Source organism: Anguilla anguilla, chromosome 19 (genome assembly GCF_013347855.1).
Source record: "Anguilla anguilla isolate fAngAng1 chromosome 19, fAngAng1.pri, whole genome shotgun sequence".
Classification (NCBI taxonomy): Eukaryota; Metazoa; Chordata; class Actinopteri; order Anguilliformes; family Anguillidae; genus Anguilla; species Anguilla anguilla.
The window spans coordinates 3,618,392-3,646,247 of NC_049219.1; the positions used below are offsets into that span (position 1 = coordinate 3,618,392).

A 27,856-nucleotide genomic window follows, 5' to 3' on the forward strand; every position below is an offset into this window, starting at 1 on the left:
AATAGCAAAAGCACATGCTTGTTATTTCTTAATATTTTGTAATAGGAAATAACAAAAATAACTTACCTCACACATTAGCGTGTTACATAGGGCCATCACTCAGGATGTTAATGGGTCAGTGACTATGGCAGGGAGACTGGTGGAGCGTTAAATTATTTATTTATTTAATTTGCTGTCTGTAGTAGGCTATTTGTCTTGAAATATTTTGTTATAATCAAAAAGGCTTATTTGTGTGTTCAGCCTACAGGTTACACCATTATATTGGAGAACGTTAAATCCCAACATTATAATTTACGAGCTGTTGAATAGGCCTGATATATGTAGGCTATATGCTAAATTTTAAATTTTTTTAAAATTCTACATGGTCTACATGGATTAAATAGGCTATGTGTTTCTTCTGCATAACGTATTAAATATTGTGACTGACGCAGCTAAGATATAGTATAAATATATAAAACTCCGCCCATCGAACATTCAGTTGAGCCAGTCGGCAAGTAAGGAAATGCGGTCCAGAAGAGGAACTGAAACTTAACGGCCATTTTAAAAACGGAGGAGAAAGAATCCCGAGGAAAGAAGGACTTAAATTAAATGTAAAAAACGGAGTAAACAGTCTGTTGTGGAGTGGAACTGAGGTAAGAGAAGCTGAAGGTAAAGGGCTGCGGGAAGGAATGGGAATCTGCAGGTATAATCGCATTAACCCGCGTAATTCAGAAAAACTGACAACTGCCAATAAAATGGTGTGTTTAATGCGTAGCCTGATAAGCTAAGAGCTCACACGGAGTCCGAACATACCATTTAGACCAGAAAGTAATATTGAAATAACCTTTCAGAAAGTTTACTTCAGTAGCCTATCTTTGATATTCCATGACCAATTCTACCTCGTGAGGAGGTAGCGTAGCGAGTCGGAGGTCACAGGACTTGTTTCTTGTTGACACTTTGACACTGCAGTATGAACCCGATTTTGTTTTTAATTAAACAATTAAGAGGTTGTTACTTATTCTTTTATGTTTTATGGGAAATCATTCCCATTACTAAATCAAATTAATTGTTTTGCAATATTGAGGCAAAATATACAGTGGAGTGATTATATTAGGCAGAGATTACTATATGTCATTTCATTTCAGCTTTATTCAAGACTCATCTTAAAAAGAGGTCCATAGCAAGTACATTAGACAATACAGATAATGGCACATATGATACATGTTATCATCTTACTCAGGGGCGCCCGCAGGATTCTTGTTCATGGTACGCACACTCAAAAAAGTTGCCACGCACAACCAGAGCGCACAACCTACAAGTGGCAGCAGCTCATTTTCGGCAAACGTAGAGGAACCGTGTAGGCCTATTGACGTAAACAGAAGTGAATGTGAGCGCCTGGAGAACGAGAGAAAAGGACAAAAATGGGATAGTCTGACAAAGACTGCACTACGAAACAAGCCACGTTTTGAAATTAAATCGGTTGATTGGAACATAGCTTATTATATAACTTAGCCTACTTTATGGTAGGAAAGGACTGATCCAGCAAAAACATGATTTGACTCTCATTTTGCCGTAGTTTTGAGTTAATAAACTCAGCCGTGCGTTTTTTATAAACACGTTTTCTTTTTATTTTAGATCACTTAGATGCCAGCTATCTAACTTGCTAGCACTGAACGCAATGACGGAGGGCTAGCATCCAAGGATTTTAAACGCATTTTGAAAGAAACTTACTTTCCGCTAATTCCGCTTAATCAAATAATCAAAACCGCCAGCCAACCTTGTGCCACTGCTGGGGTACGCAGTGTGCGTATTTGGCGTACAGGTGGGGGCGCCACTGAGGGGTGACGATATCGCGACAGTTTACTGTCTACTAATCGCAGGCTTACTCGGGGTGTCTGTCTATGGGCAGGCTAGCCGTGCGCCTAGGCTAACCGGCGAAGGTCTTCTAGTTTTCCCACAAGGAAAAAAAAAAGGTTAGCTGACCTTACAATTCATAAATGTATGTGTTTGTGACAAGTGGTGCTTTGTTTCAAACTGTTTGTTTATAGGGTAAACGGACATGGAACAACGCAGGCACATTATTATAAGAAAATAGCGAAAAAGCGTCCGTCCAACTTCCTCCTAACACTGGGTACTGGCTTCTGATTGGTGCGCGAGAACCAGGGGTTGTAACCATAAGCGTGCATAAACTAAACTTGACGGCAGGGGTTTTGCTCGGTGTTGGACTATGGGTAATGGCTGCTTCATACTTGCTAAGAGTCATAAATTAAGTGGTGATATCTGGAATTCACGTTTTAAATAGTCGAAACTGAATTGTAGATATTTTTAGTTGGAGTTACATATTACAAAATACAATTAGAGATATCTTAAATTAGCGTTTTCACTAGTCATAAATTAATGATAAATATCTGTAATGTGAAACCGCACAGGTTATTAGATGTTAAAATGGCTTGCCATATTTTGGCTAGTAATATCTTAGATTCAGTTATCCAAAAAGATAATTTAGATATTGTCAGGATTCTGCCCTTTTCTGTTTCTGTTTTTTCCTTTTCTGGGCCGCCAGATGGCGGTACTTCAGTTTGTATTTCAGTTTGCTCACTCTTTAGTTACCCCTGTGTTACTTGTATTATTGTTTTCAATTATTCTGTCATTGTTTTTCTTTGTGTCTCGTTATCCCTCCCTGCTCTGGTTTGATTGTGCTTTGAGTTCACCTGTGTCTTGCTATCTTTGTGGCTATTTAAGTTCTCTGTTTTCCTGACTTGGGTGCTGGTTCCTTGTGTTTCTGCCTGAGAGTATCTGCCCGTCTGTTTCTGTCCGCGTTTCTGTCTGTGAGTTCTGCCCTGCCCAAGTTCTGTTTCCTTGTGTGTGTGTTTTGTTTTTTTTTTTTGTGAAAATTCTGCTGTTTTTGTTTTTGAAAGTGGCCTTGTTTTTGTTCCCTCTTTTCTGTTACCTGTATGAGAGTAATGTCTTTGATTGGATTTGCCTTTTTGGAGTTCCTGGTGTTTTTCCCACTCTGTGTTTGGGTCCTGGTCCCCCGTTACCTGACACATCTCAAATCAGGAGGAATGAAAGATCTTTAACTGAAATTATGACTAAGTCAGAACTAATGTGGAGATATCTCTAATTTGAGTTATGACTAGTCATAATTGAAATGGCAATACAGTATCTGGAATTCACGTTTTGGATAGTCAAAACTGAATTGTAGGTATCTTTTAATAGGAGGTCCCATACAACTGAATGGCGAAAGTAACTTCAATCTTACTAGCAAAATGTAATTTGAGATATTAAAAGTTTTTTGATGAGTGAAAATGCAGTTAGATCTTAAATTAGCTCTTTGACTAGTCATAAATCAGTTACAGGTACCTGTAATGTGAATCTGGTCAGGCTATTAAATGTTTGCGACACAACACCTTAATTAGCACTAAACAGGCACAGAAAACAAACTAAGATTGGGAGAACTGGCACCCTCTAGTGTGACGGTTGGATTCAGGTAGGGTTATTATTTCCCAAATATATATAAAAATAATTGGCACCCCCTAAAGATTCTTATAAATAAAATCAAACTAAATCTACATCAATATTAAGAGAAACTCTTATGGCCTTCCATGGCTTCCATGGCTTCCATGAGAACCTGCTTCTGAAACCCATTTTTCATCTTCGCCACAGAGAAAGACAAAGAACTGACGAACGAAATGAAAATGGTTGGTGACCTTTGAAAATCAGGCAATGGATTAAAAAATAAACTGAAGATGCTAGGTACTACTGTGAGGGCAATAATGAAGAAGTTTAAAACTGCTGGAGGGCAGCATGGTGGTGTGTGTGGAGTTTGCATATTCTCATCCCATGTCTGCATGGGCTTCCTCCCACAGTCCAAAGACATGCAGGTTAAGCTAATTGGAGACACTAAATTGCTTGAATGTATGAGTGTGTAAGTGCATGGTGTGTGTGCCCTGTGATGGACTGATGACCTGTTCAGGGTTTTTTCCTGCCTCTTGCCCAATGCATGCTGGGAGAGGCTCCAGCCCCTCTCACAACCATGTCCAGGAATATGATGTAGGATGGATTTAAGGATGCATATACTGAAAAGAAAAATACGGTGGTGGATCTTTCATGTTATGGGGCTACCTTGCTCACACTGGTCCTGGGGCCCTTGTTAAGGAAAGCAGCATCGTGAACTCTACCCAAGTACCAGGACAATTTAGCCCTAAACCTGACTACCTCTGCCAGCAGACTGAAACTAGTGGATCTTTCAGCAAGACAATGACCCCAAATTCACGTTAAAATCCACAAATAAAAAGGTTAATGATGCAGAAGCATCATTGTGCAATGGCTACAACAGTCTAAAGACTGCTGAAACTCCCTGAAAACCTGTGACTCAATTGAACAGCACAGCCCATGAGCACGGATCAACAAAGACATCAGGATCTGGAAAGATTGTGGGTTGAGGAAGAGTCTAAGATCCCTCCCAATGTGTTCTCTGGTCTTATAACACCTTATGTAAAAAGACTCAGTGCCATTATCCCTGCGAGGGGAGGGTGCACACAGTACCAAATACAGGGGTACCAATAATTGTGACGCACAATTTTTGTAAAGAAATGTGAGAAATGGGTCATTTTGGTAGTTTCCATTATATCATTAAATATATTCCATATGTTGGACAATGAAAATATACCTCAGCACTGGTAATCTTTATGATCAATGGTCTTAGTAATTGTTATCATGGGTGCAGAATATTTTGGAAGGAATTGTATTACTGTGCAAGTTTATGGCTCAATTAAATTCCAGATTTGTCGCTGTCTGTTCTATGAGATTTGATGTGTGTGTGTGTGTTATAACAAATTCAGACCAATTTAAACAGAATGAACACGCTATATTCACAGGAATCTAATCGAACGGAATTTATATATTACAACAGAGGCAACCAAACAATGAACAAACAAAACAACAACAAAATAACGATATGGCAAGTATTTGATCAGGAAAACATAAACCCAGGTACAATCATTACTAAACTGGCAATGTGAAATAATAACCGATTGTCCATTGAATAACAGTTAAAGTTGAAGTCCGAGTTTAGTTTAGTTGTCCGGTATCCACGGAAACACAAATCCAGAAAACGTGCCAAAAATAATATGTCCCGAAACCAAAATTAATGCATAAGTGCAAGAATCTTCTTTCCTCTCCAAAAACAAATAATTAAGCAATGCATTGCATTCAAAGAAGCAAAAAAAAAAAAAAAAAAACCCAAAAAGCTTCGGCTCACCCTCCTGATGCAGTAGAAGAGAATTCTTTTAAAACGTAGGTTCAGCAGGTTACTCGTTTTCGTGTCTTGGAGCTGTGTTGAATAATTGTAGATTGAAAAAAATACAATCCAAACAAAAACGCCAACAAATCTCAGAATTCTTGATTATTTTCTGCTGACTCCCCTTTACTCCATTCTCCGTTGCTACCTCTTGCCCCCAATCTATTTAAAAAAACCCACCTGGCCCGTCACCACCTGTTTGCTGCTTGAGCGCAACTCTTAAAGGGCCGGCATACAAATTTGCGATACTTCGCAAAGGACTCATTATCAATACATACATTGAGTATATCAGTGGGATAAAATGCACAAATAACATAATATGGTGCGTACATATTTTAATGCACCAAACTTAATTAAATGACCTTTTTGTTTTACACGTTTACATTATGTGGCCCTCACAGTGTATTAATATGTCTGTGCGTTATAATGTTCTTGTGTGTATTTACAGGTCTGCCAATTTGGGTCAGAACCCACTTGTGAATCTGATCTGGTGTGTTCAGGTGTCCTGAGACAGGGGGCGCTGTTTCTAAAATGAATTCCTCAGAGGAGACAGAGACTGACGATGGAACCCACGGCCTTGCGAGAAAGAGGTAAAAATGCATGAATCAGAGAGTTAATGTGCTGTGAGTTAGAGCTGCAGTAAGAGGATGAGTTTAACTGGAAGCTCTGTCTCCATGTGCTGTGAGTTAGAGTTGCAGTAAGAGGATGAGTTTAACTGGAAGCTCTGTCTCCATGTGTTGTGAGTTAGAGCTGCAGTAAGAGGATGAGTTTAACTGGAAGCTCTGTCTCCATGTGCTGTGAGTTAGAGCTGCAGTAAGAGGATGAGTTTAACTGGAAGCTCTGTCTCCATGTGTTGTGAGTTAGAGTTGCAGTAAGAGGATGAGTTTAACTGGAAGCTCTGTCTCCATGTTTTGTTCACAGGGTCCAGGTAGATAGGGCTGGGTCACCTGCACCCAGCTGTCTGTCTATGAAGAGTGACCATTCAATGAATCGTCCAATCTACTTCAGTGGAGAGTTCACAGGTGATCAAAGGTAAAGAAACACGTTCATATTGCATTAGACCTGCAGCAAGTGGATGAGTTTAACTGGAAGCTCTGTCTCCATGTGCTGTGAGTTAGAGCTGCAGTCAGACGATGAGTTTAACTGGAAGCTCTGTCTCCATGTGCTGTGAGTTAGAGCTGCAGTAAGAGGATGAGTTTAACTGGAAGCTCTGTCTATATGTGCAGTGAGTTAGAGCTGCAGCAAGAGGACAAGTTTAACTGGAAGCTCTGTCTCCATGTTCTGTGAGTTAGAGCTGCAGTAAGAGGATGAGTTTAACTGGAAGCTCTGTCTCCATGTGCTGTGAGTTAGAGCTGCAGTAAGAGGATGAGTTTAACTGGAAGCTCTGTCTCCATGTGCTGGGAGTTAGAGCTGCAGTAAGAGCATGAGTTTAACTGGAAGCTCTGTCTTCATGTGCTGTGAGTTAGATCTGCAGTAAGAGGATGAGTTTAACTGGAAGCTCTGTCTCCATGTGCTGTGAGTTAGAGTTGCAGTAAGAGGATGAGTTTAACTGGAAGCTCTGTCTCCATGTTTTGTTCACAGGGTCCAGGTAGATAGGGCTGGGTCACCTGCACCCAGCTGTCTGTCTATGAAGAGTGACCATTCAATGAATCGTCCAATCTACTTCAGTGGAGAGTTCACAGGTGATCAAAGGTAAAGAAACACGTTCATATTGCATTAGACCTGCAGCAAGTGGATGAGTTTAACTGGAAGCTCTGTCTCCATGTGCTGTGAGTTAGAGCTGCAGTCAGACGATGAGTTTAACTGGAAGCTCTGTCTCCATGTGCTGTGAGTTAGAGCTGCAGTAAGAGGATGAGTTTAACTGGAAGCTCTGTCTATATGTGCAGTGAGTTAGAGCTGCAGCAAGAGGACAAGTTTAACTGGAAGCTCTGTCTCCATGTTCTGTGAGTTAGAGCTGCAGTAAGAGGATGAGTTTAACTGGAAGCTCTGTCTCCATGTGCTGTGAGTTAGAGCTGCAGTAAGAGGATGAGTTTAACTGGAAGCTCTGTCTCCATGTGCTGTGAGTTAGAGCTGCAGTAAGAGCATGAGTTTAACTGGAAGCTCTGTCTTCATGTGCTGTGAGTTAGATCTGCAGTAAGAGGATGAGTTTAACTGGAAGCTCTGTCTCCATGTGCTATGTTTTCGAGCTGCAGTAAGAGGATGAGTTTAACTGGAAGCCCTGCCTCCATGTACTGTGAGTTAGAGCTGCAGTAAGAGGATGAGTTTAACTGGAAGCTCTGTCTCCGTGTGCTGTGAGTTAGAGTTGCAGTAAGAGGATGAGTTTAACTGGAAGCTCTGTCTCCATGTGCTGTGAGTTAGAGCTGCAGTCAGACGATGAGTTTAACTGGAAGCTCTGTCTATATGTGCAGTGAGTTAGATCTGCAGCAAGAGGACAAGTTTAACTGGAAGCTCTGTCTCCATGTAGCCTACTGTGAGTTAGAGCTGCAGTAAGAGGATGAGTTTAACTGGAAGTTCTGTCTTCATGTGCTGTGAGTTAGATCTGCAGTAAGAGGATGAGTTTAACTGGAAGCTCTGTCTCTATGTGCTATGTTTTCGAGCTGCAGTAAGAGGATGAGTTTAACTGGAAGCCCTGCCTCCATGTACTGTGAGTTAGAGCTGCAATAAGAGGATGAGTTTCACTGGAAGCTCTGTCTCCATGTTTTGTTCACAGGGTCCAGGTGGATAGGGCTGGATCACCTGCACCCAGCTGTCTGTCTATGAAGAGTGACCGTTCAATGAATCGTCCAATCTACTTCAGTGGAGAGTTCACAGGTGATCAAAGGTAAAGAAACACGTTCATATTGCATTAGACCTGCAGCAAGTGGATGAGTTTAACTGGAAGCTCTGTCTCCATGTGCTGTGAGTTAGAGCTGCAGTAAGAGGATGAGTTTATCTGGAAGCTCTGTCTCCATGTGCTGTGAGTTAGATCTGCAGTAAGAGGATGAGTTTAACTGGAAGCTCTGTCTCCATGTGCTATGTTTTCGAGCTGCAGTAAGAGGATGAGTTTAACTGGAAGCCCTGCCTCCATGTACTGTGAGTTAGAGCTGCAGTAAAATGATGAGTTTCACTGGAAGATCTGTCTCCTTGTGCTGTGAGGTAGAGCTGCTGTAAGAGGATGAGTTTAACTGGAAGCTCTGTCTCCATGTGCTGTGAGTTAGAGCTGCAGTCAGACGATGAGTTTAACTGGAAGCTCTGTCTATATGTGCAGTGAGTTAGAGCTGCAGTAAGACGATGAGTTTAACTGGAAGCTCTGTCTCCTTGTGCTGTGAGTTAGAACTGCAGTAAGAGTATGAGTTTAACTGGAAGCTCTGTCTCCATGTGCTGTGAGTTAGAGCTGCAGTAAGAGGATGAGTTTAACTGGAAGCTCTGTCTCCATGTGCTGTGAGTTAGATCTGCAGTAAGAGGATGAGTTTAACTGGAAGCTCTGTCTCCATGTGCTATGTTTTCGAGCTGCAGTAAGAGGATGAGTTTAACTGGAAGCTCTGTCTCCATGTGCTGTGAGTTAGAGTTGCAGTAAGAGGATGAGTTTAACTGGAAGCTCTGTCTCCATGTTTTGTTCACAGGGTCCAGGTAGATAGGGCTGGGTCACCTGCACCCAGCTGTCTGTCTATGAAGAGTGACCGTTCAATGAATCGTCCAATCTACTTCAGTGGAGAGTTCACAGGTGATCAAAGGTAAAGAAACACGTTCATATTGCATTAGACCTGCAGCAAGTGGATGAGTTTAACTGGAAGCTCTGTCTCCATGTGCTGTGAGTTAGAGCTGCAGTCAGACGATGAGTTTAACTGGAAGCTCTGTCTCCATGTGCTGTGAGTTAGAGCTGCAGTAAGAGGATGAGTTTAACTGGAAGCTCTGTCTATATGTGCAGTGAGTTAGAGCTGCAGCAAGAGGACAAGTTTAACTGGAAGCTCTGTCTCCATGTTCTGTGAGTTAGAGCTGCAGTAAGAGGATGAGTTTAACTGGAAGCTCTGTCTCCATGTGCTGTGAGTTAGAGCTGCAGTAAGAGGATGAGTTTAACTGGAAGCTCTGTCTCCATGTGCTGTGAGTTACAGCTGCAGTAAGAGCATGAGTTTAACTGGAAGCTCTGTCTTCATGTGCTGTGAGTTAGATCTGCAGTAAGAGGATGAGTTTAACTGGAAGCTCTGTCTCCATGTGCTATGTTTTCGAGCTGCAGTAAGAGGATGAGTTTAACTGGAAGCCCTGCCTCCATGTACTGTGAGTTAGAGCTGCAATAAGAGGATGAGTTTAACTGGAAGCTCTGTCTCCATGTGCTGTGAGTTAGAGCTGCAGTAAGAGGATGAGTTTAACTGGAAGCTCTGTCTCCATGTGCTGTGAGTTAGAGCTGCAGTAAGAGGATGAGTTTAACTGGAAGCTCTGTCTCCGTGTGCTGTGAGTTAGAGTTGCAGTAAGAGGATGAGTTTAACTGGAATCTCTGTCTCCATGTGCTGTGAGTTAGAGCTGCAGTCAGACGATGAGTTTAACTGGAAGCTCTGTCTATATGTGCAGTGAGTTAGATCTGCAGCAAGAGGACAAGTTTAACTGGAAGCTCTGTCTCCATGTAGCCTACTGTGAGTTAGAGCTGCAGTAAGAGGATGAGTTTAACTGGAAGCTCTGTCTCCATGTGCTGTGAGTTAGAGCTGCAGCAAGAGGACAAGTTTAACTGGAAGCTCTGTCTCCATGTAGCCTACTGTGAGTTAGAGCTGCAGGAAGAGGATGAGTTTAACTGGAAGTTCTGTCTTCATGTGCTGTGAGTTAGATCTGCAGTAAGAGGATGAGTTTAACTGGAAGCTCTGTCTCTATGTGCTATGTTTTCGAGCTGCAGTAAGAGGATGAGTTTAACTGGAAGCCCTGCCTCCATGTACTGTGAGTTAGAGCTGCAATAAGAGGATGAGTTTCACTGGAAGCTCTGTCTCCATGTTTTGTTCACAGGGTCCAGGTGGATAGGGCTGGATCACCTGCACCCAGCTGTCTGTCTATGAAGAGTGACCGTTCAATGAATCGTCCAATCTACTTCAGTGGAGAGTTCACAGGTGATCAAAGGTAAAGAAACACGTTCATATTGCATTAGACCTGCAGCAAGTGGATGAGTTTAACTGGAAGCTCTGTCTCCATGTAGCCTACTGTGAGTTAGAGCTGCAGTAAGAGGATGAGTTTAACTGGAAGCTCTGTCTCCATGTGCTGTGAGTTAGAGTTGCAGTAAGAGGATGAGTTTAACTGGAAGCTCTGTCTCCATGTTTTGTTCACAGGGTCCAGGTAGATAGGGCTGGGTCACCTGCACCCAGCTGTCTGTCTGTGAAGAGTTCAATGCATCGTCCAATCTACTTCAGTGGAGAGTTCACAGTTTAACTGCTTTGTCTCATGATTTGTTCACAGGATCCACTGCTCACAGGTGTCCAACCATATTGTAGAGAGGAGTTCAGAGAAACTGTTCTCAAAACAGGTATTATTTATATATTTTTTCTATTTTAATATTTGCTTGTGCGATTGTACTATACACTGCATTTCCTTTGAATATGATCGCTTGACAAAAATGAATTAGTAGCCTTTAATTGATAAGATTGAATTTGTAATCAGGTTTTTTAATTTTGTAGAGTGCTACCTGGCCTTCCTGGGCTCACAGAAAGACACAAAAAAATTTTTAGGACCCAAACACAATGGCAGAGTAAGACTCCAAACAGAGTGTCTGAAGCGTGCAGTTTATAGTCAGAATTTTCCAAATGTTTTGCACTGAGAAACTGATTTATTCTATTGGAACTCTTGATTTATCACAAGTAGTGTCTCTACAAAACCACACAATAAAATGTCCAGTGTTAATTCAACTCTCATCTCTTTTAACAGATAATGTTTCATCCCACTCTGCAATGTGGGATCAAATGTTATCTGTTAAGAGTTGAATTAACACTGGACATTAACTGGACATTTTACTGTGCATTAATCAGGGATAAAAGGTGCACTTCAAACTTGAGGCTTTGGACCTTCTGCATGTATTCTGTTTAAAAGTATCTGTTCCCGTTCTGGCCATCCTATAAGAGAAAACATGAGACATATTGCAAGAATCTCATTGTTTCAGTGGCTCTGATACAGCACACCACTTCATGTGTTTATTTCACACAGTGATACAGCACACCACTTCATGTGTTTATTTCACACACTGATACAGCACACCGCTTCATGTGTTTATTTCACAGTGATACAGCACACTACTTCATGTGTTTATTTCACACTGATACAGCACACATCTTTATGTGTTTATTTCACACTGATACAGCACACCTCTTCATGTGTTTATTTCACACTGATACAGCACACTACTTCATGTGTTTATTTCACACTGATACAGCACACATCTTTATGTGTTTATTTCACACTGATACAGCACACCTCTTCATGTGTTTATTTCACACTGATACAGCACACCTCTTCATGTGTTTATTTCACACAGTGATACAGCACACCACTTCATGTGTTTATTTCACACAGTGATACAGCACACCACTTCATGTGTTTATTTCACACAGTGATACAGCACACCTCTTCATGTGTTTATTTCACACTGATACAGCACACCTCTTCATGTGTTTATTTCACACAGTGATACAGCACACCTCTTCATGTGTTTATTTCACACTGATACAGCACACCTCTTCATGTGTTTATTTCACACTGATACAGCACACCTCTTCATGTGTTTATTTCACACAGTGATACAGCACACCTCTTCATGTGTTTATTTCACACTGATACAATACACCACTTCATGTGTTTATTTCACACTGATGCAGTACACCTCTTCATGTGTTTATTTCACACTAATACAGCTGACCAGCAGCCCTGTGAAGCAGAAGGATCTCACTGACTCACTGGAGAGAGATGAGCAGCACAGTAAGAGTTTTCACTCATTGCTACTGTGTGTCCATTTGAATGCTGAAATGAGCTTAGCAATCGAATATAACAGAGTACAATGTTTTGATTTATAGCATCTACACTTTCATAATAGTGTTTTACATCAACAGTCTTGCATATAGAAAACATCACACACTACATGTACACAAATGTGTTTAAATTAAAATATTGCATCCAGCAGTGATTATGGGGCAAGCAAATGCACATGAGATTAAATGTCCCTGAAAGAGATTCAAATCTGGTCTGAGTTTTTATCCAGGATTAATGAGCACTGAGCATAAAAATTATACAATGATTAAATTACTACATGACCCATGAAGACCATATTTATCACATCATACTATGAAAAATTAAGAAATTGAATGTGATAAAGGAATTGAATCCTTTTTCATTGTTTGATATGTTTTCATTTTGCGTGTAGAACACACTGTGAGAAGTGTGTAACACCTTAAGAGGTGTGTATACCATTGTGACAATGGACTGCATATGTATTTTTTATTATCTGTTCTGTTATTTTAAACATTTCTTCTCTTATTTCGTTTCCTCAGTTAAATCCATAGAAAGAGCCCAGCAAGCACTGAAAACTGCTCTGAAGAAGAAGTTTGAATGCATATTTGAAGGTTTAGCAAAGCAGGGCAACCCAACCCTCCTCAATGAAATCTATACAGAGCTCTACATCACAGAGGGGGGAAGTGGGGGGGTTAATGATGAACATGAGATCAGACAGATTGAGACAGCATCCAAGAGACACACCACACATGAGACTGCAATCATCTGCAATGACATCTTTAAGCCTTTACCTGGACAACAGAGACCCATCAGAACTGTGCTTACAAAGGGCATCGCTGGTATTGGGAAAACCGTCTCTGTGCAGAAGTTCATTCTGGACTGGGCAGAAGGAAAAGCCAATCAGGACATTGATTTCATCTTCACTCTTCCTTTCCGAGATCTGAATCTGAAAAAGGAGAGAGAATTCAGTCTGATGCAACTTCTGCAGCACTACTTTCCACAACTGAAAGAGATCAAGAGTATTGAAGATGATGATGTCAAAGTTGTGTTCATCTTTGATGGTCTGGATGAGTGTCGACTTCCTCTAGATTTCCAAAGCAATGAGATCTGCTGTGATATAACAGAGTCATCATCATTGGATGTGCTGCTGACCAACCTCATTAAGGGGAATCTGCTTCCCTCTGCCCTCCTCTGGATCACCTCCCGACCAGCAGCAGCCAATCAGATCCCTCCTGAGTGCGTCCACCAGGTGACAGAGGTACGAGGATTCAATGACCCACAGAAGGAGGAGTACTTCAGGAAGAGAATCAGAGATCGGAACAAGGCCAGCAAAATTATCTCACACATAAAGTCATCCAGGAGTCTCTACATCATGTGTCACATACCAGTCTTCTGCTGGATTTCTGCCACTGTACTGGAGACAATGTTGGGTAAAGAGAGTGGAGATCTGCCCAAAACTCTGACTGAAATGTACACACACTTCCTGCTCATTCAGACTAATGTGAAGAATGAGAAGTATCATGGCAATGGTGTGACAAACCCGAAAATCTCTGAGTCAGATAGAGAAATCATCCTGAAACTGGGGCAGCTGGCTTTTCTACAGCTGGAAAAGGGCAATCTGATATTCTATGAAGAGGACCTGAGAGAGAGTGGCATTGATGTCAGTGAAGCTTCAGTGTACTCTGGGGTGTGCACAGAGATCTTTAAAGAGGAGTGTGGGTTGGGTGAGGAAAAGGTCTACTGCTTTGTGCATCTGAGCATTCAGGAGTATCTGGCTGCCTTGTTTGTGTTTCATTCATGTGTGAATGAGAACAGAAATGTACTCAGAGCAGAAGAATCAAGACCTCGCAGACACAGAGTGCAGCTGTCTGAGTTACACCGGACTGCAGTGGATCAGGCCTTAGAGAGTAAGAATGGACACCTGGACCTTTTCCTCAGATTCCTTCTAGGCCTCTCTCTGGACTCCATTCAGACTCTATTAGGAGGAATACTGACACAAACAGGAAGCAGATCACCTGTACCAGATCCACAGACACAGACAGGAAGCAGATCAGAGAGCATTGAGGAAACAGTATTGCACATAAAGGAAAGGATCAAAAAAGAATCTTCAGCAGAGAGGACCATCAATCTGTTCCACTGTCTCAATGAACTGAATGACAACTCTCTAGTGGAGGAAATCACGAAGTTCCAGAGATCAGGAGAACTCTCTGATGAAAAGCTGGAACCACACCAATGTTCAGCCCTGGCCTTTATGTTACTGATGACAGAGGAGATCCTGGATGAGTTTGACTTGAAGACCTACAACACATCAGGAGCAGGTTATCAGAGACTGGTACCAGTAGTCAGGAACTGCAGGAAGGCCATGTGAGTATTATGTACTTATTAATGTAGATAATGACAGCATGTTTTTATAAAGACTTCATAGTTAAAGTGAAAATAGAATACAATAAAATTGTCAGGCAATTGAGAATTAGGATTTTTGAGTCAAGCTATTTTAACGGATTGTGCCCTCATTTAATGAATACAGAAGTACCATCAAATGTAAAAAATGTATCCAACATGTAAAATGTATTTTATTAGATTTAATTTACATAATATCATTAAAGATACCAGTTATTAAATACATCATGAATTCCTTGTTAGGCAAACCAATGTGATGGATCAATAATGGTGCAAACATACAACTCACAGATTTAAATGAAGAGAGGGTATAGTATGTTACAGTATTAAGATGAACGTATTCCCCATCAAATAAAAAAATACAAGCTACACATCCTTTACACAAAATTAGACAGACATGGAAAATAAATAATGTAACTGTGAAAAAAATGAATGAAAGGGACCGCAGAACCACAGCTTGTCTGTCCCCCCTGTGACCCAGGATGGTAAAATAAGCAGCTAAAGAATCAAGACCAGAGATCCAAGACTGTGATCAAAAGAGACCAAGGCACAGCTGAGAAGCAAGGCAAATGGCACAAGATCACAGGCTCACTTTTGCTTTACAGGCCAACACTTTATTTCAATTTATTTTATAATTTGTATTTTAACAAAGGAGCTTTGTCACTAAGCAGCTTTACAGAGAACCGACCCCCAAAGAGTAAGCCTAGGGCAACAGTGGCAAGGAAAAACTCCCTGACTGATAACAGGAAGAAACCTTGAGCAGAACCGGACTCAGAGGGGGAACCCATCTGCTGTGGGCAGGCACCGGTTTGTTATGGAAAATCAACAGTGGCAGGAGGCGGGGGTGCCCAGCTGGTCTAGCTGGTCTAGGGCTGGAGCTGCGGGCCAGGGGGGTGCTCAGCAAACTTGGGCTAGAGCTCCGGGCAGGTGCCCAAAGCCGAGGAAAACGAGAAAAAAAAAACATTGTTAGGGGATTCAAATGGTAGATTAGCAAGCAGAGCAGAAGAAACAGAGGTGCCCACGTGCGATAAGGAAAACCCCGGCAGAATAAGGCTATGGCAGCATAGCTAAGGGAAACAGAGGCAGGGGCCAACGCAGCTATGAGGGCAGGCTTGAGACAGTCATCACCAGACCATGACCAGTTCAGCTTAACACAGCACTACCAATGATGATCCAGTGACAGCACTAACCGCTCAGTCTACCAGAGACTCTATAACTATGCCCGCCACCCACTCCTGCCCCTCAAATATAAGAGAGACTAAAAATATATGTTTTGAGCCTAGCTTTAAATAAGGTGATAGTGTCTGTGCCCCGAACATGGGCAGGCAACTTGTTCCACAGGAGGGGAGCACGATAGGAGAAGGCTCTATCACCTATGGTACTTTTAGATATTCTAGGAATAACAAGGAGGCCTGCACCCTGTGAACAGAGCGTTCGTGAGGGAATATAAGGAAGAAGTAAATCATTTAAGTACAAAGGGGCAAGCCCATGTAAGGCTTTAAAGGTAAGAAGTAGTATCTTATAGTCTATTCGGAATTTAACTGGCAACCAGTGAAGCGATGCTAACACTGGGCTGATGTGCTCGAATCTCCTTGTTCTAGTGAGAATATGAGCTGCTGCATTTTGAATTAGCTGGAGCCCTTTCAGAGAGGAATTTGCACATCCAGACAAAAGAGCATTGCAGTAATCTGATCTTGAAGTAGCAAAAGCATGAACTAGCTTTTCTGCATCATGTAAGGACAGTATTTTCTGAATTTTTGAGATGTTTCTCAAGTGATAAAAAGCAACCCTGAACCAAGAGAGTGCCTGTCCAAGGAGGCCTACAAGATTTTCAAGTCTATCCAGAAGGATGAGGTGATCAACTGTGTCAAATACCGCACTTAAGTCTAAAAGCACAGGTACAGAGATGCAGCCATGGTCGGAAGCGAGGAGTAGGTCATTGAGTACTTTGACCAGGGCTGTTTCAGTGCTGTGAGAGGGTCTAAAACCAGATTGAAAAACTTCCAATATATGATTGGAGTGCAAAAATGAACCAAGTTGTTTTGAAATGGCCCTTTCTAGTATTTTAGAAAGAAAGGGAGGTTCGAGATAAGCTTGTAGTTAGACAGGTCATTCACATCCAAGTTTGGCTTCTTAAGAAGGGGTTTGATGGCTGCAAGTTTAAGAGTCTGTGGTATGTGTCCAGATGCTAAAGACACATTGACAATATGTAACATTGGTGTTCCAATCACTGGTAATAGCTCCTTGAAAAGCTTCATAGGGATAGGGTCTAGAAGACAAGTAGAAGATTTTGAGGAATTAACTATGGCATTAAACTCCATGAGATCTGTTGGAGCACAAGAGTTCAGATAAGCCGCCTGTCTTTCTGAAGATTCTTCTGAAGATTCTGCATCCATGCGTTGAGCGGATGGAACGGCAGACCCTATATGAGGGGTGGTAGGAGAACTTTGAATCTTGCCCCTGATTTTTATAATTTTGTCATCAAAGAAATTCATGAAGTCATTGCTACTAAATGATATTGAGGCACATGGATCAACTTGATTCTTGGTCAGCCTGGCAACAGATTGTTTCTATTTTCATCTATTAAAGTAGAGAAGTATGAGGAACGTGCTGTGGAGAGGGCATGTTTATAAGTTAGTAGACTGTCTTTCCAGTCCTGGAGGAATACCTGCAATTTAGTAGAACGCCATTTGCGCTCAAGTTGGCGTGAAGCTTGTTGGAGAGCACGAGTATGGTCATTGTACCAGGGTGCTAATTTCTTATAGCGGACTTTCCTCTTCTTAAGAGGTGCGATAGTATCCAGGGTTCTGGAAAGTACGTAATTTATGTTGTCTGTCAGCTGATCAATTGAGCTAATGCTTGCATTTTTATATGCGTTTGGGTGGGAGCCAAGAAAATCCCCACAGTGCACAACTGAGCCTGGGAGCTCATTAATAAAAGCATTTGCAGTCCTGGAGGAAAGCTTACAGATAAGGTAGAATGAAGGATCTGGTGACACATGACAGACTTGTGAAAGTTGGACAGTAATTCAATAATGGTCTGATAGCACAGGGTTTTTAGGCATAACTGCTATATTTGCTATTTCTGTATCATAAGTTAAGACCAGATCAAGAGTATGGTTATGAGAATGTGTGGACTGATGTATATGTTGATCGAAGCCAATAGATTCAGTGATAGACAAGAGTGCTGATCTGAGAGGATCACCTTCACTATCCATGTGAATATTGAAGACCCCTACAATTACTACTTTATCTGAATTAACAACCAGGCTGGAAAGGAAATCAGCAAACTCAAGTAAAAAGCCACTGTATGGCCCTGGTGGCCTGTATACAATTGCAAGGATAAAACTGACTGCTTTTTTGTTCGGATGTGCAAAACTGAGAACAAGCACTTCAAAAAAGTTACATTTGAAGCCAGATTTCAAAGTAGCAAAAAGATTAGAATGATATACAGCAGCAACACCACCGCCACGACCCGTCAGACGGGGAACGTGAGTATAGCTGTAGCCAGGAGGGGTGGATTCATTTAAGGTAATATACAGTTTTAAGCCAAGTTTCAGTTACACATAAGATTTCAACTTGGTGATCAGTAATTAATTCATTTACAAGAGTTGCCTTAGGGGCTAGTGATCTGATATTAATTAATCCAATTTTTAGCTGAGTTTGGTCAGCCGCATTATTAGTAGAATAACAAGGTCTGATTTCTTGGCAGATTAGCCATACAAACACCCCTATGGTCTTTATTGAACTAACATTTGTCCTTAACTTTGACTTGGACAAGTAAACACAGGTGTTACACTTACTCTTATCTAACTCAGTTTGGTGAAGTAGTTCGAACTGTGTTTGTGTAGATAAAAGAATCCCTCCTTTTAAATGTCAGTCAGTTAAGGACAAATGTTGATTGAATCAAATCATGTTTTTCAAAAGGTGGGAAGAATCCCCCTTTTATCCCTAGTCCATGCATAGATAATTTGTGAGTGGGAGATGACCAGAGAGAGCCTGCTCAGTCTGTACCCCTCTTATATTGTTCATGAAGATGAGATATTTTTTCAACATAATGATTAATGTAATGCTGGGTTTGGTTTGGGAGAGGCAAGTGTGGTTGTCAATGAAATGTTTGTGTTACTGTATTGTGAGATTAGTTCAGGCAGTAAATGTACCATGTTACAAGGCCAGTAGTGCCATCCTGGTCTCTGCTTTATTCTGGTGTAGGCTGACCCAGAATCCAATAGTGCCTGTAGACAGAGTGAAAACAGGAAGGTAGAGGAATTGTAGGATGGGTGTCAGGGTGAGGTCTTCTCAGGGGACTGTTAAAGTGCCTGTTTTTGAGGTAATTCTGTGGCTTATCTCAGGCTAAAGTCTGGCCTGTACAAGTTTCTGAAGTTTCCTAAAGCCTGGAAAAAGCTAAATGGTGTCTCCTTGGACAGCACCATCAAATGTATCACTATTCCAACAAAAGGAACCCTAAAGGGATCATTAACAGTTCCTACATAGCTTTGGTTTCACTACCTGGTTATATGTAACACCAGCAGAACAGACAGACTGCACTACATGGTTATATATAACCTCAGCAAAACAGACAGACTGCACTACCTGGTTACATGTGAACAGATCACTTTTTTGCATTCCTGTTTCTAAAGTGAATCTGGCTTTTGCTCTGTATTGGCTTGCAATGCTGTGGGAAGTTTCTCACAGTTACCAGCAAAAGTAAAGAAGCAGAGCCTAACTCACTATCCACACTGAAAGATGTGTGTTATTTCTTGCCTCTTTACTTTTCGTTGTATCTGTGCCAAATGTCAGAAGAAAGGGGGCCATTTGGGTAAGAATTTCATCTGTAGAACTGTCAGAGTTCTGTCCAACAGGACGTCTAATTCTCAGGCCTAAAGTGCTGCAGTTTGAGATTGTAGCAAAGTCATTTTCCTCAGAGCATCAGTAACTTTAAATCCTCATTATAACTCTTCATCACTAAATGTGATTACTGTTACATTGCACTTATCAGATTTTACAGTATATTGCGCTTTTCAAAAATACAATAATATATTAACTCTCTTTTGCAGACTGAACTACTGTGGCCTCACAGAGAAGTCCTGTGAAATTGTGGCCTCTGCTCTTCAGTCATCAAACTCACCCCTGAGAGATCTGGACCTCAGCTACAATAGCCTGGGAGATTCAGGAGTGAAGCTGCTCTGTGCTGGACTGATGAGTCCAAACTGTAAAGTACAGAGACTGGACCTCAGCTACAATAACCTGGGAGATTCAGGAGTGAAGCTGCTCTGTGCTGCACTGATGAGTCCAGACTGTAAACTACAGACACTGGGGTGAGTAGTGCTGTGTACTGTGTGACCTTAACTAAATAGAATAAGTGATTATGGATCTGTGCAGTGAAATATAGGGTTGCCAGGTTTGTGGTTCCTGACCATAACGTAAGGTTTCAGTGGAGTCTGTAGTATCAGGTCACAGGTGATGACTGAATGCTGAATACATGATTGACATTGTAAAATATTAACCACTTCAGTACAGCAATATGTTTCATGTCTATCATAACATAACAAAAATAACATAACATAACATAATGTAATGACGAGAATAGGCCATTCAGCCCGACATGCTCGCCGTTTTCCTACCTACCACTAGTGCTTGGTTTACCTACAAACTAGATTGTATCCAGCATCGTATCAAGCCTGGTCTTGACAACCCCCAGAGTTTCTGCCTCTACTACATGACATGTGCCAAGCTATTCTACACAGTGACTACTCTCTGTGTGAAAAAATACTTCCTAACGTCGGTGCGGAATTTACCTTTTGCTAATTTCCTTTTATGCCCCTTCGACATACTAACAGAGCTGAACCTGAAGAATCTCTTGTGGTTCACTTTGTTGATCCCCTTTATGAATTTAAAAGACTCAATCAAATAACCCTGAGTCTCCTTTTACTAAGCTTGAAGAAGTTAAGCATCTGAAGTCTTTCCTCAAAACTTTTATCTTTCATACCAGAAACCAGTTTGGTTTCCCTTCTTTCAACCTTTTCCAGATCCTCTATATCTTTCTTTTAGTACAGTCCCCAGAACTGCACACACTTCTGTTAGTGTGGTCTGACAAAGGTATTGTATAAAATAAGTATAACTTCCTTGGATTTACAGGACTCCAGACTAACTTTTTACATTGGATGCACTGGTGCGCCTAACTTTTTAATTTAGGTGGAGCAGCACATAATTTAGGTGCACCCAATATTTTTCACCACGCCTATTGGTGCCACAATAATACATTTTAAGTGTTACCTTTTTTTCAGTTCCCATACACATTGGTTATTTCTTAACACATTATGTAAATGATTGTAAACAGGAATAAAGGTGCAGATAAATGTTTTTCTTTATTTAAATCACAGCACAAACAAGAAATCGCAATAACCTCAATTGTTTAAAAAATGAACTTAAAAAGTTCTGATGTTTAAAGTGCTTGACAAACTCAAATAAATAAATCAAACTCAAATAACTCAAATAAAAGTGTGCGCTGCTCCCAGAGGAGTACAGGGCGCGGTTTCACACATACACACTAGTGATGCGCGGATCGGCTCTGACGTCATCCGAATCCACATGTACGCAATCATCCACCCACCACCCACCCGAACAAATTATTTTCTCTGATTTAGAGACCCGCACCCGATCACACATTACCGCTATTTTTCATTATTTCGCAGCTGTTGCATATGACATACCCAGCACTTGACTCGTCATTCACTAAATCACTCCCACACGGAACTTTTCTGCCCTTCCTTTTTTAATTCTCCTTTTTAAATTTTCTCTCGGATCTTTTTTGCCTCCTTTGCTGCTTAAGACAAATGGACGCCGCAATTGGCGCAACGAGAGTCTAGTCTGCTAATTCACGCCTGACGAAAAATGAAGCTTAAAATATGTTCACATTTTAGAGAATGTAGTTAATATTTTCCTCATTAATTATGTATTATTTCACCCACCCGCAACCCATCCGCTATTAATCAGAATGTTAATTTTTATGACTCGGCCCACCCGATCCGCAGATTAACCGTGGTGCCCGCGGATATAACTGCGATCCGTAATCACTAACATGTGTGTACTAATGCCTTATTTTTTTCCCCACCGCATTCAGCGAAGAAGAATATCAGGGTCAGAGCCAATCAGAGGCAGAGTAGGGGCGGGTCTTCACAGAATGCGGGTGGGAAAAAAATAACGCTACACACACACAGACAGACCTGCTAAATGTCAGGCGCACCGGTGCGACCAATGAAAATGTTTAGTGGCACTTGAAAGAGCACAGTGCCTAGAACCTGAAAGGTTTTGATCAACTATTACTCCCAAAATTGAGCACATTCCAATGTCGTTCCTCCCATAAAGTAATCTAGCCTGATGTTTTTATTTCCCACATGTAGAACCTTACATTGAGCTGTATTGAGTTTCATTTGCCAGGTTTCCACCGACTTCTGGATTCACTTCTGTCACATATTGCAGTCTTCATCCATCCCCATTATTCACTACCTGCTCTGCACTCTAATGAAATCCATACTTACACTAGAGCTACCGCGGTTACTCTATTACCGCGGAAACGCAATCACGTGTTGACGACAGGGAAACTTAATGCTACAGGGCATAGGTGGCTTGCTGCCTTAGCCACATACGATTTTGAAGTAAAATATCACCCTGGGAAGGTCAATGTTGAGGCTGATTTTCTTTCCCGAAACTGGACACTGAGACGTGGAGAAACCATTCACAGGGTGATGTGAAGGCGAGGGTGTTGTGGTCGTGTGCATGTGCAGGAGTCTAGTGACAGTGATGTGCACTTGGCAGACAGACTAGGTGTTTCAGCAGAAGGTGTTCCTGAGCTGTATGCTTTTGCAACTCATCTCAATTTGGGTCAGCTAGAACAGTTCACCTGAGAAGACTTGCGAGAAGCGCAGCTAGAGGACAGTGTTCTCAGAGTAGTTAGAGAGGCTTTGAACACAGGTCAGTGGCCGGCAAACTAGAGCTGCCGCGGTTACTGCATTACCGTGGTAACGCAAACACGTCACGTCCACAATAGAGTCAAGCTGATCACCGCTTCACCGCTGGGTTTTGTTTTTTTTCCCGTTTATTTTAGGCCAATTGTTTATGTTGCAATTTTTACTTGTAAAAGTTGTGATCTGAAATAAATGCAATGCAATTTTTAAAATAATTAGAATTATAATTGTGTAGCCTATTTTCTTCACTCCATGTGTTCAAAAGTTTCCACTCACAGTTGCGCAGTTAACGTTCTGATCGGAGAAAGTGTCACCCAGAACGTGCTTTGAAATTGTTGGCTACGGAAAGTTTTCGCTTCAAATTAGGCTAAAACATGGATCTTGTAGCGAAACCCAACGTTACTTCTCCTGTTTGGGAACATTTTGGCTTTGAGCCCGATGAAGATGGAAAGCCAAAGAATTTGGATGAGGCAGTGTGCCGCATTTGCAGCAAGAAAATCAACGTCATGCGAGGAAACAGGACAAATCTAGCATCGCATCTTAGGACCACTCATCGTCCGTTATACGATGCAATGAAAGGCACCCCATCTACCTCGGGAGGTACCGGCTTGTCACTACGTCAGTTAGGAGTCTCAGAGGCATTTGCCAGAGTGACTGAATACAACCGGGACAGCAACAAGTGGCGAGCACTTACAACAACTGTAACTGTAAGTATTTGGTTGTGGAGATGGTGCCCTTCCGGACTGTAGGAAAGCCATCATTCCGAGCTATGCTTCAGTCCCTTGACAAGCAGTATGAACTGCCGGGCAGAACCTATTTCTCGGAAACAGCCATTCCAGAAATGTACTTGAAAGTAAAAAACGAAATCGTTATCGAAAATCGAAAAATTATTATTTTTTATGGCGGTTACCACAACGGTTTGAATGGCTTCGCTAATTTTTGCGGTAAGGAAATAAATCAATACCGCGGCAGCTCTAACTTATACCCCACTCCCTTTCTCATGCTGACCTTGTGATGAAGATGAGTTGTACTCCTTCATCATTACACACGTGTGCTACAGGTTTGTGGCGTTTCTGAAGATATTGAGCATAAAATCAGATATTATTACTGTTGGTAAAATCAACTATTGGTCGATAGGGTACGTGTGTACATCTTAGGGAAGAGGGTCAATCTGATCAACGTGCAAACTGCTGTTTAGGTGCAATGTTACATCACTTAGTTTTGTCACTCTTCTGTGGTTCCAATTCAAAGCCAAAGTCTGGATTTCAGAACATTTAAATTCTACAGCAGTTGGCTTTACTTATCTTGCTAGGCAGAGAGTAGAGGTTGCACAGGGTCATTATATAGCAGAAACACAAGGAGACTCGTCACTGCTAAATAGACCACTGGGTCATTATATAGCAGAAACACAAGGAGACTCCTCACTGCTAAATAGACCACTGGGTCATTATATAGCAGGAACACAAGGAGACTCCTCACTGCTATATAGAGCACAGGGTCATTATATAGCAGGAACACAAGGAGACTCCTCACTGCTATACAGAGCACAGGCTCATTATATAGCAGGAACACAAGGAGACTCCTCATTGTTATATAAAGCACAAGGTCATTATATGTACCTTTAGCTGCTCCAAACATAACTGGCACCAACCCACCATACTGTCCATAGCCACGCTCCCAAACACCATCTAAAAGCACCCTCCCCTAGGCCTGGAAGCTAGGCCTCTTATAGAGCCCATGGTTAGGTAATGGGCCGCAGCTGCAGCGATACCTCTCTGTAGGGCCGATGCTGCCCCCTGGTGGACAGCACCCCAGTTCCTTTCCTGGCATCACATGTTAAACAGGCAAAAGCTTTGAGGATATGCTGTGGGGCACTCAGAACAACACCAATTAATGCATTACTAATGAGATGGGAGAAACACCACCGAGGCATAGATGGATAAAACTTGCTTTGCGTAAGTGTATTAAGTTTAAATGATCTAGTGTAGATCACCCTGCTAAGCATCCTGTTGAGAACTCATGGACATGCAAGGGATTAATTGTTAATTAATTGTGCTGCAACATGATGAACAGACAAACCAACTAATAAATAACTCTCCAGTGCTTCCTCAGGCAGCATGTGAGAAGGGCATCCAATTGATCTGGCGTAATCTGAATTATGGAGTGAAACATTCAGGCGAAGAGCCACTTCCTCCAAATGGCTGATCACTACAGGGTCAATCTCTGTGATGCAGCTACCTGGAACAAACTGTCAAAGCATCCACACAAAAGAGCACATAATGAGGACTAGCATTTTCAGCTAGGTCAGCCAGGCTCAAGCCTCTGGCTATCTCTTGCCTGTATAGGAAACAACAGTTTTCCTATTTGGCTCAATTTTGAAAATATAACTAGAACTAGATTAATCATTTTTAATAGAAACCATTCACACCTACATCCTAATTATGATTTCATACCATAATGGAATAATGGAAAACTAACATGGCTAGCTAACCTAAGTTTTAATACCTTTAAAGGTTCACACAAAGTAAGGTAACTCAATACAGTTTGATGTTTTAGGATACAAACACTGTTTCTAATCTATCTGTTGATTACATTTAAATGTTTTTCATAGCCTATTGCCAACTGGTGAAAACTTATCACGATACTGTACATTTGTAGTGTAGTCAGGTTGTCCCCTAGGTGGAGCCCTAGGCTTTTTGAAACAGGATATACCAACCAATGTAAGACGTCAGTGAGGTAGTGAGGTAGCTTGTTCAGGAGATTGAGTGCAGCCGTACTGTATGTATGCCACAGTTCTTTAAGCTCCAAAGTAAAGTTTATCATAAACTCTTCTATGTGGTCCTGTTCTTTTCCCTTCTGAAGTTATCCCAGCATTATTCTGCAGTTCCCGTTGAATGTCTTCCCTTTTCAGTCCTGTTATGTTCCCTTGCTCTGTGAGTCTGTGTGCATGTCTTAATCCTGCAGGTGGAGCTGATTGCTCTATCAAAAATATGCAATCTGTTAGTCACGAAAAGACAGTTTACGATTACATATATTTGGATCCTTTGATATGCACACACATTACAGCACCCAAAAAATACTTATGGTAAAACAATGTGCTTACATATCACCAAAACAAACTTTTATTTGGCATCATCTCCCAAAATGTTTATCAAAATCCCTCACCTTTCGTTGGAGAGAAAGCAAGGGTCATTCTGAGTGTTTATCCTGAAATACGTCACTCAAGCTGCACCACCTAACCAAAAAAATAAAATCTGTGTTACGTTTTGCCCTGCTCTGCCCTACTAACGTAAATGTGGTAAAAAGCAACCGGTGTTGAAGCAAGGCATGTACAGTGAATCTACGTACTCTAGTATCGATCAACCAATGGAAATATTGTGACACTATGACATATTTTCATTGACAGCCCCCTCATTAACATATGGATGAAAAAAATACAGAAATAAATACAGAAATATATATATATACAGGCATAAATTAATCAAAACATAACTAAGGAAATAAATATATACAGAAATAAATGAATCAAGCAATAAATATGGAAATAAATGCAAATACCCATTTGTCAGATTTTGTCTATTAATTTATTTCTGTTGTGGCACCGCACGGGGCGTGACGGTGCAGGCGGGGCGGCACAGAAACGCACAGACCGGAGGTTTGGGGAAAAGTAGCCCAACAGGGCCTTTTATTCACCAAAAGTAAATACCCAACCCAAAACCCAACTGAACAACAAAAACCTCCTGTCGGAGTTAACTTAAAGTAAAGCGAACAAAATTAAGAAACAACGGCGTCCGGGAGACCGCTGAGGGGATCCCTCTTCAACTCAGGAAGAGGGATGTTGTCCGGCGTCTCCACCGGCTTCTGCAAAATAGGGACAAAGTTATTAAACGTTTTTCAGCTCTCCTGCCGCCCAAAACCCCCTCTCCACAATGGAGACAAACAGCCTCCTTTTAATCTCCCAGCCATCTCCCTGGAGTGGCGGCAGCTGTGTTGCCTCATTGATGGCAGGTGTGCTGCCTGCCAATGAGGGAGGTGAGGAATGTTCAATCTGCCGCTCTCCAGGGTCCTGTGGCTGGGCTTCCTATTGGGGCGCTGTCCTGGGTTCTGAAGAGGCGGCCTGGTGGCCGGTTTTGGCTGACGCCTATAGGGCTGGGAGGGGCACTGTGGAGCCATGCCCCGATCCACGCCACACTGTGTACATTCATTTATTTTTACATTTTCTTGCTTTTGTATTTATTTATTTATTCATACATTAATTCATTTATTGAGTCATTTATTTATTTATTATTTTTAAATTTTTGGTCCTCCATATACCTGTAGTACCAATCAATGGCAATAATCAGTTGTGGTGTTTCTCTGCAGCCAGTAGATGGCGATGCAGTGTATTTCATTTGCCGCCTTGGTTACATTATTAGATGAAGATTGAATGTTTTTAAAATATAAAGATGTTTGTAGACTGAAGGTGAGGTAAAGTACACCATAGTGATCATACTAGTGCTGTTTCTTGTGTTTGCAAATGAAATATGTTTGCAATCATGTTGTGTCCCATGTGATATCATCGCAACATGGAACAGTTTGTTAATGAAATCCTTGCAGGAAGCCCCCAACCTTGAGTTGAATTGGCTCCTTATTTTTAGTTATTTTTTGTTAATTGAGCCAAGTGATAACCTTTTTTTATGGATTAGTCAGAATACTTTATGAACGTAATTAATATAACCTCTTCCTGTTTTTGTGTGTACTGTGTACATCCCAGGAATGCACGTACTGTACAAATAGGAAATTCCACATTTATCTGCTACCAAGGTGCACAGTGTGACAATTAGCAGTGAATTTCAATTGTGTGTGTGTGTGTGTGCACGTGCACGTATGTGTGTGTGTCTGTGTGTGTGTGCATGTGTGTTGTGTGTGGTTGTGTGTGTGTGTGTGTGTGGTCTCTCCACAGGCTGGGTTGGTGTAATCTCACAGATGGCTGCTGTGATGTTCTGGCCTCAGTCCTGCGCTCTCCTCACTCAGAGCTGAGAGATCTGGAACTCAGAGACAATGAGCTGCAGGATTCAGGAGTGAGAGCGCTCTCTGCTGGACTGGAGGACCCAGACTGTAAACTGCAGAGACTGGGGTGAGTACAAACACAAACCCCTTCAATCAAAAAGGTTTCCAATGTGACACAATACAGCACTAATGTTAATAATGACTAAATATAGCACTGATATTACTAATGTTTTTAATGTTAAAATAGAAAAGAGAGTTATTTTTCTTCA

The 27,856-nt window shown here is 41.5% G+C and overlaps 1 protein-coding gene across 1 annotated transcript; it reads left to right on the forward strand.

Annotated features, from left to right (window-relative positions):
* The first annotated feature begins 450 nt into the window (after positions 1 to 450).
* Positions 451 to 27,856, forward strand: LOC118218899 (NACHT, LRR and PYD domains-containing protein 5-like). The gene is made up of 13 exons (XM_035401640.1): positions 451 to 682; positions 5,782 to 5,871; positions 6,203 to 6,313; positions 6,863 to 6,973; positions 7,992 to 8,102; positions 8,884 to 8,994; positions 10,250 to 10,360; positions 10,694 to 10,760; positions 12,139 to 12,202; positions 12,772 to 14,249; positions 14,289 to 14,596; positions 19,689 to 19,949; positions 27,541 to 27,856. The coding sequence occupies exons 1-13, from the start codon at positions 669 to 671 to the stop codon at positions 27,716 to 27,718; spliced, it is 3,015 nt and encodes a 1,004-aa protein (XP_035257531.1). The 5' UTR covers positions 451 to 668; the 3' UTR covers positions 27,719 to 27,856.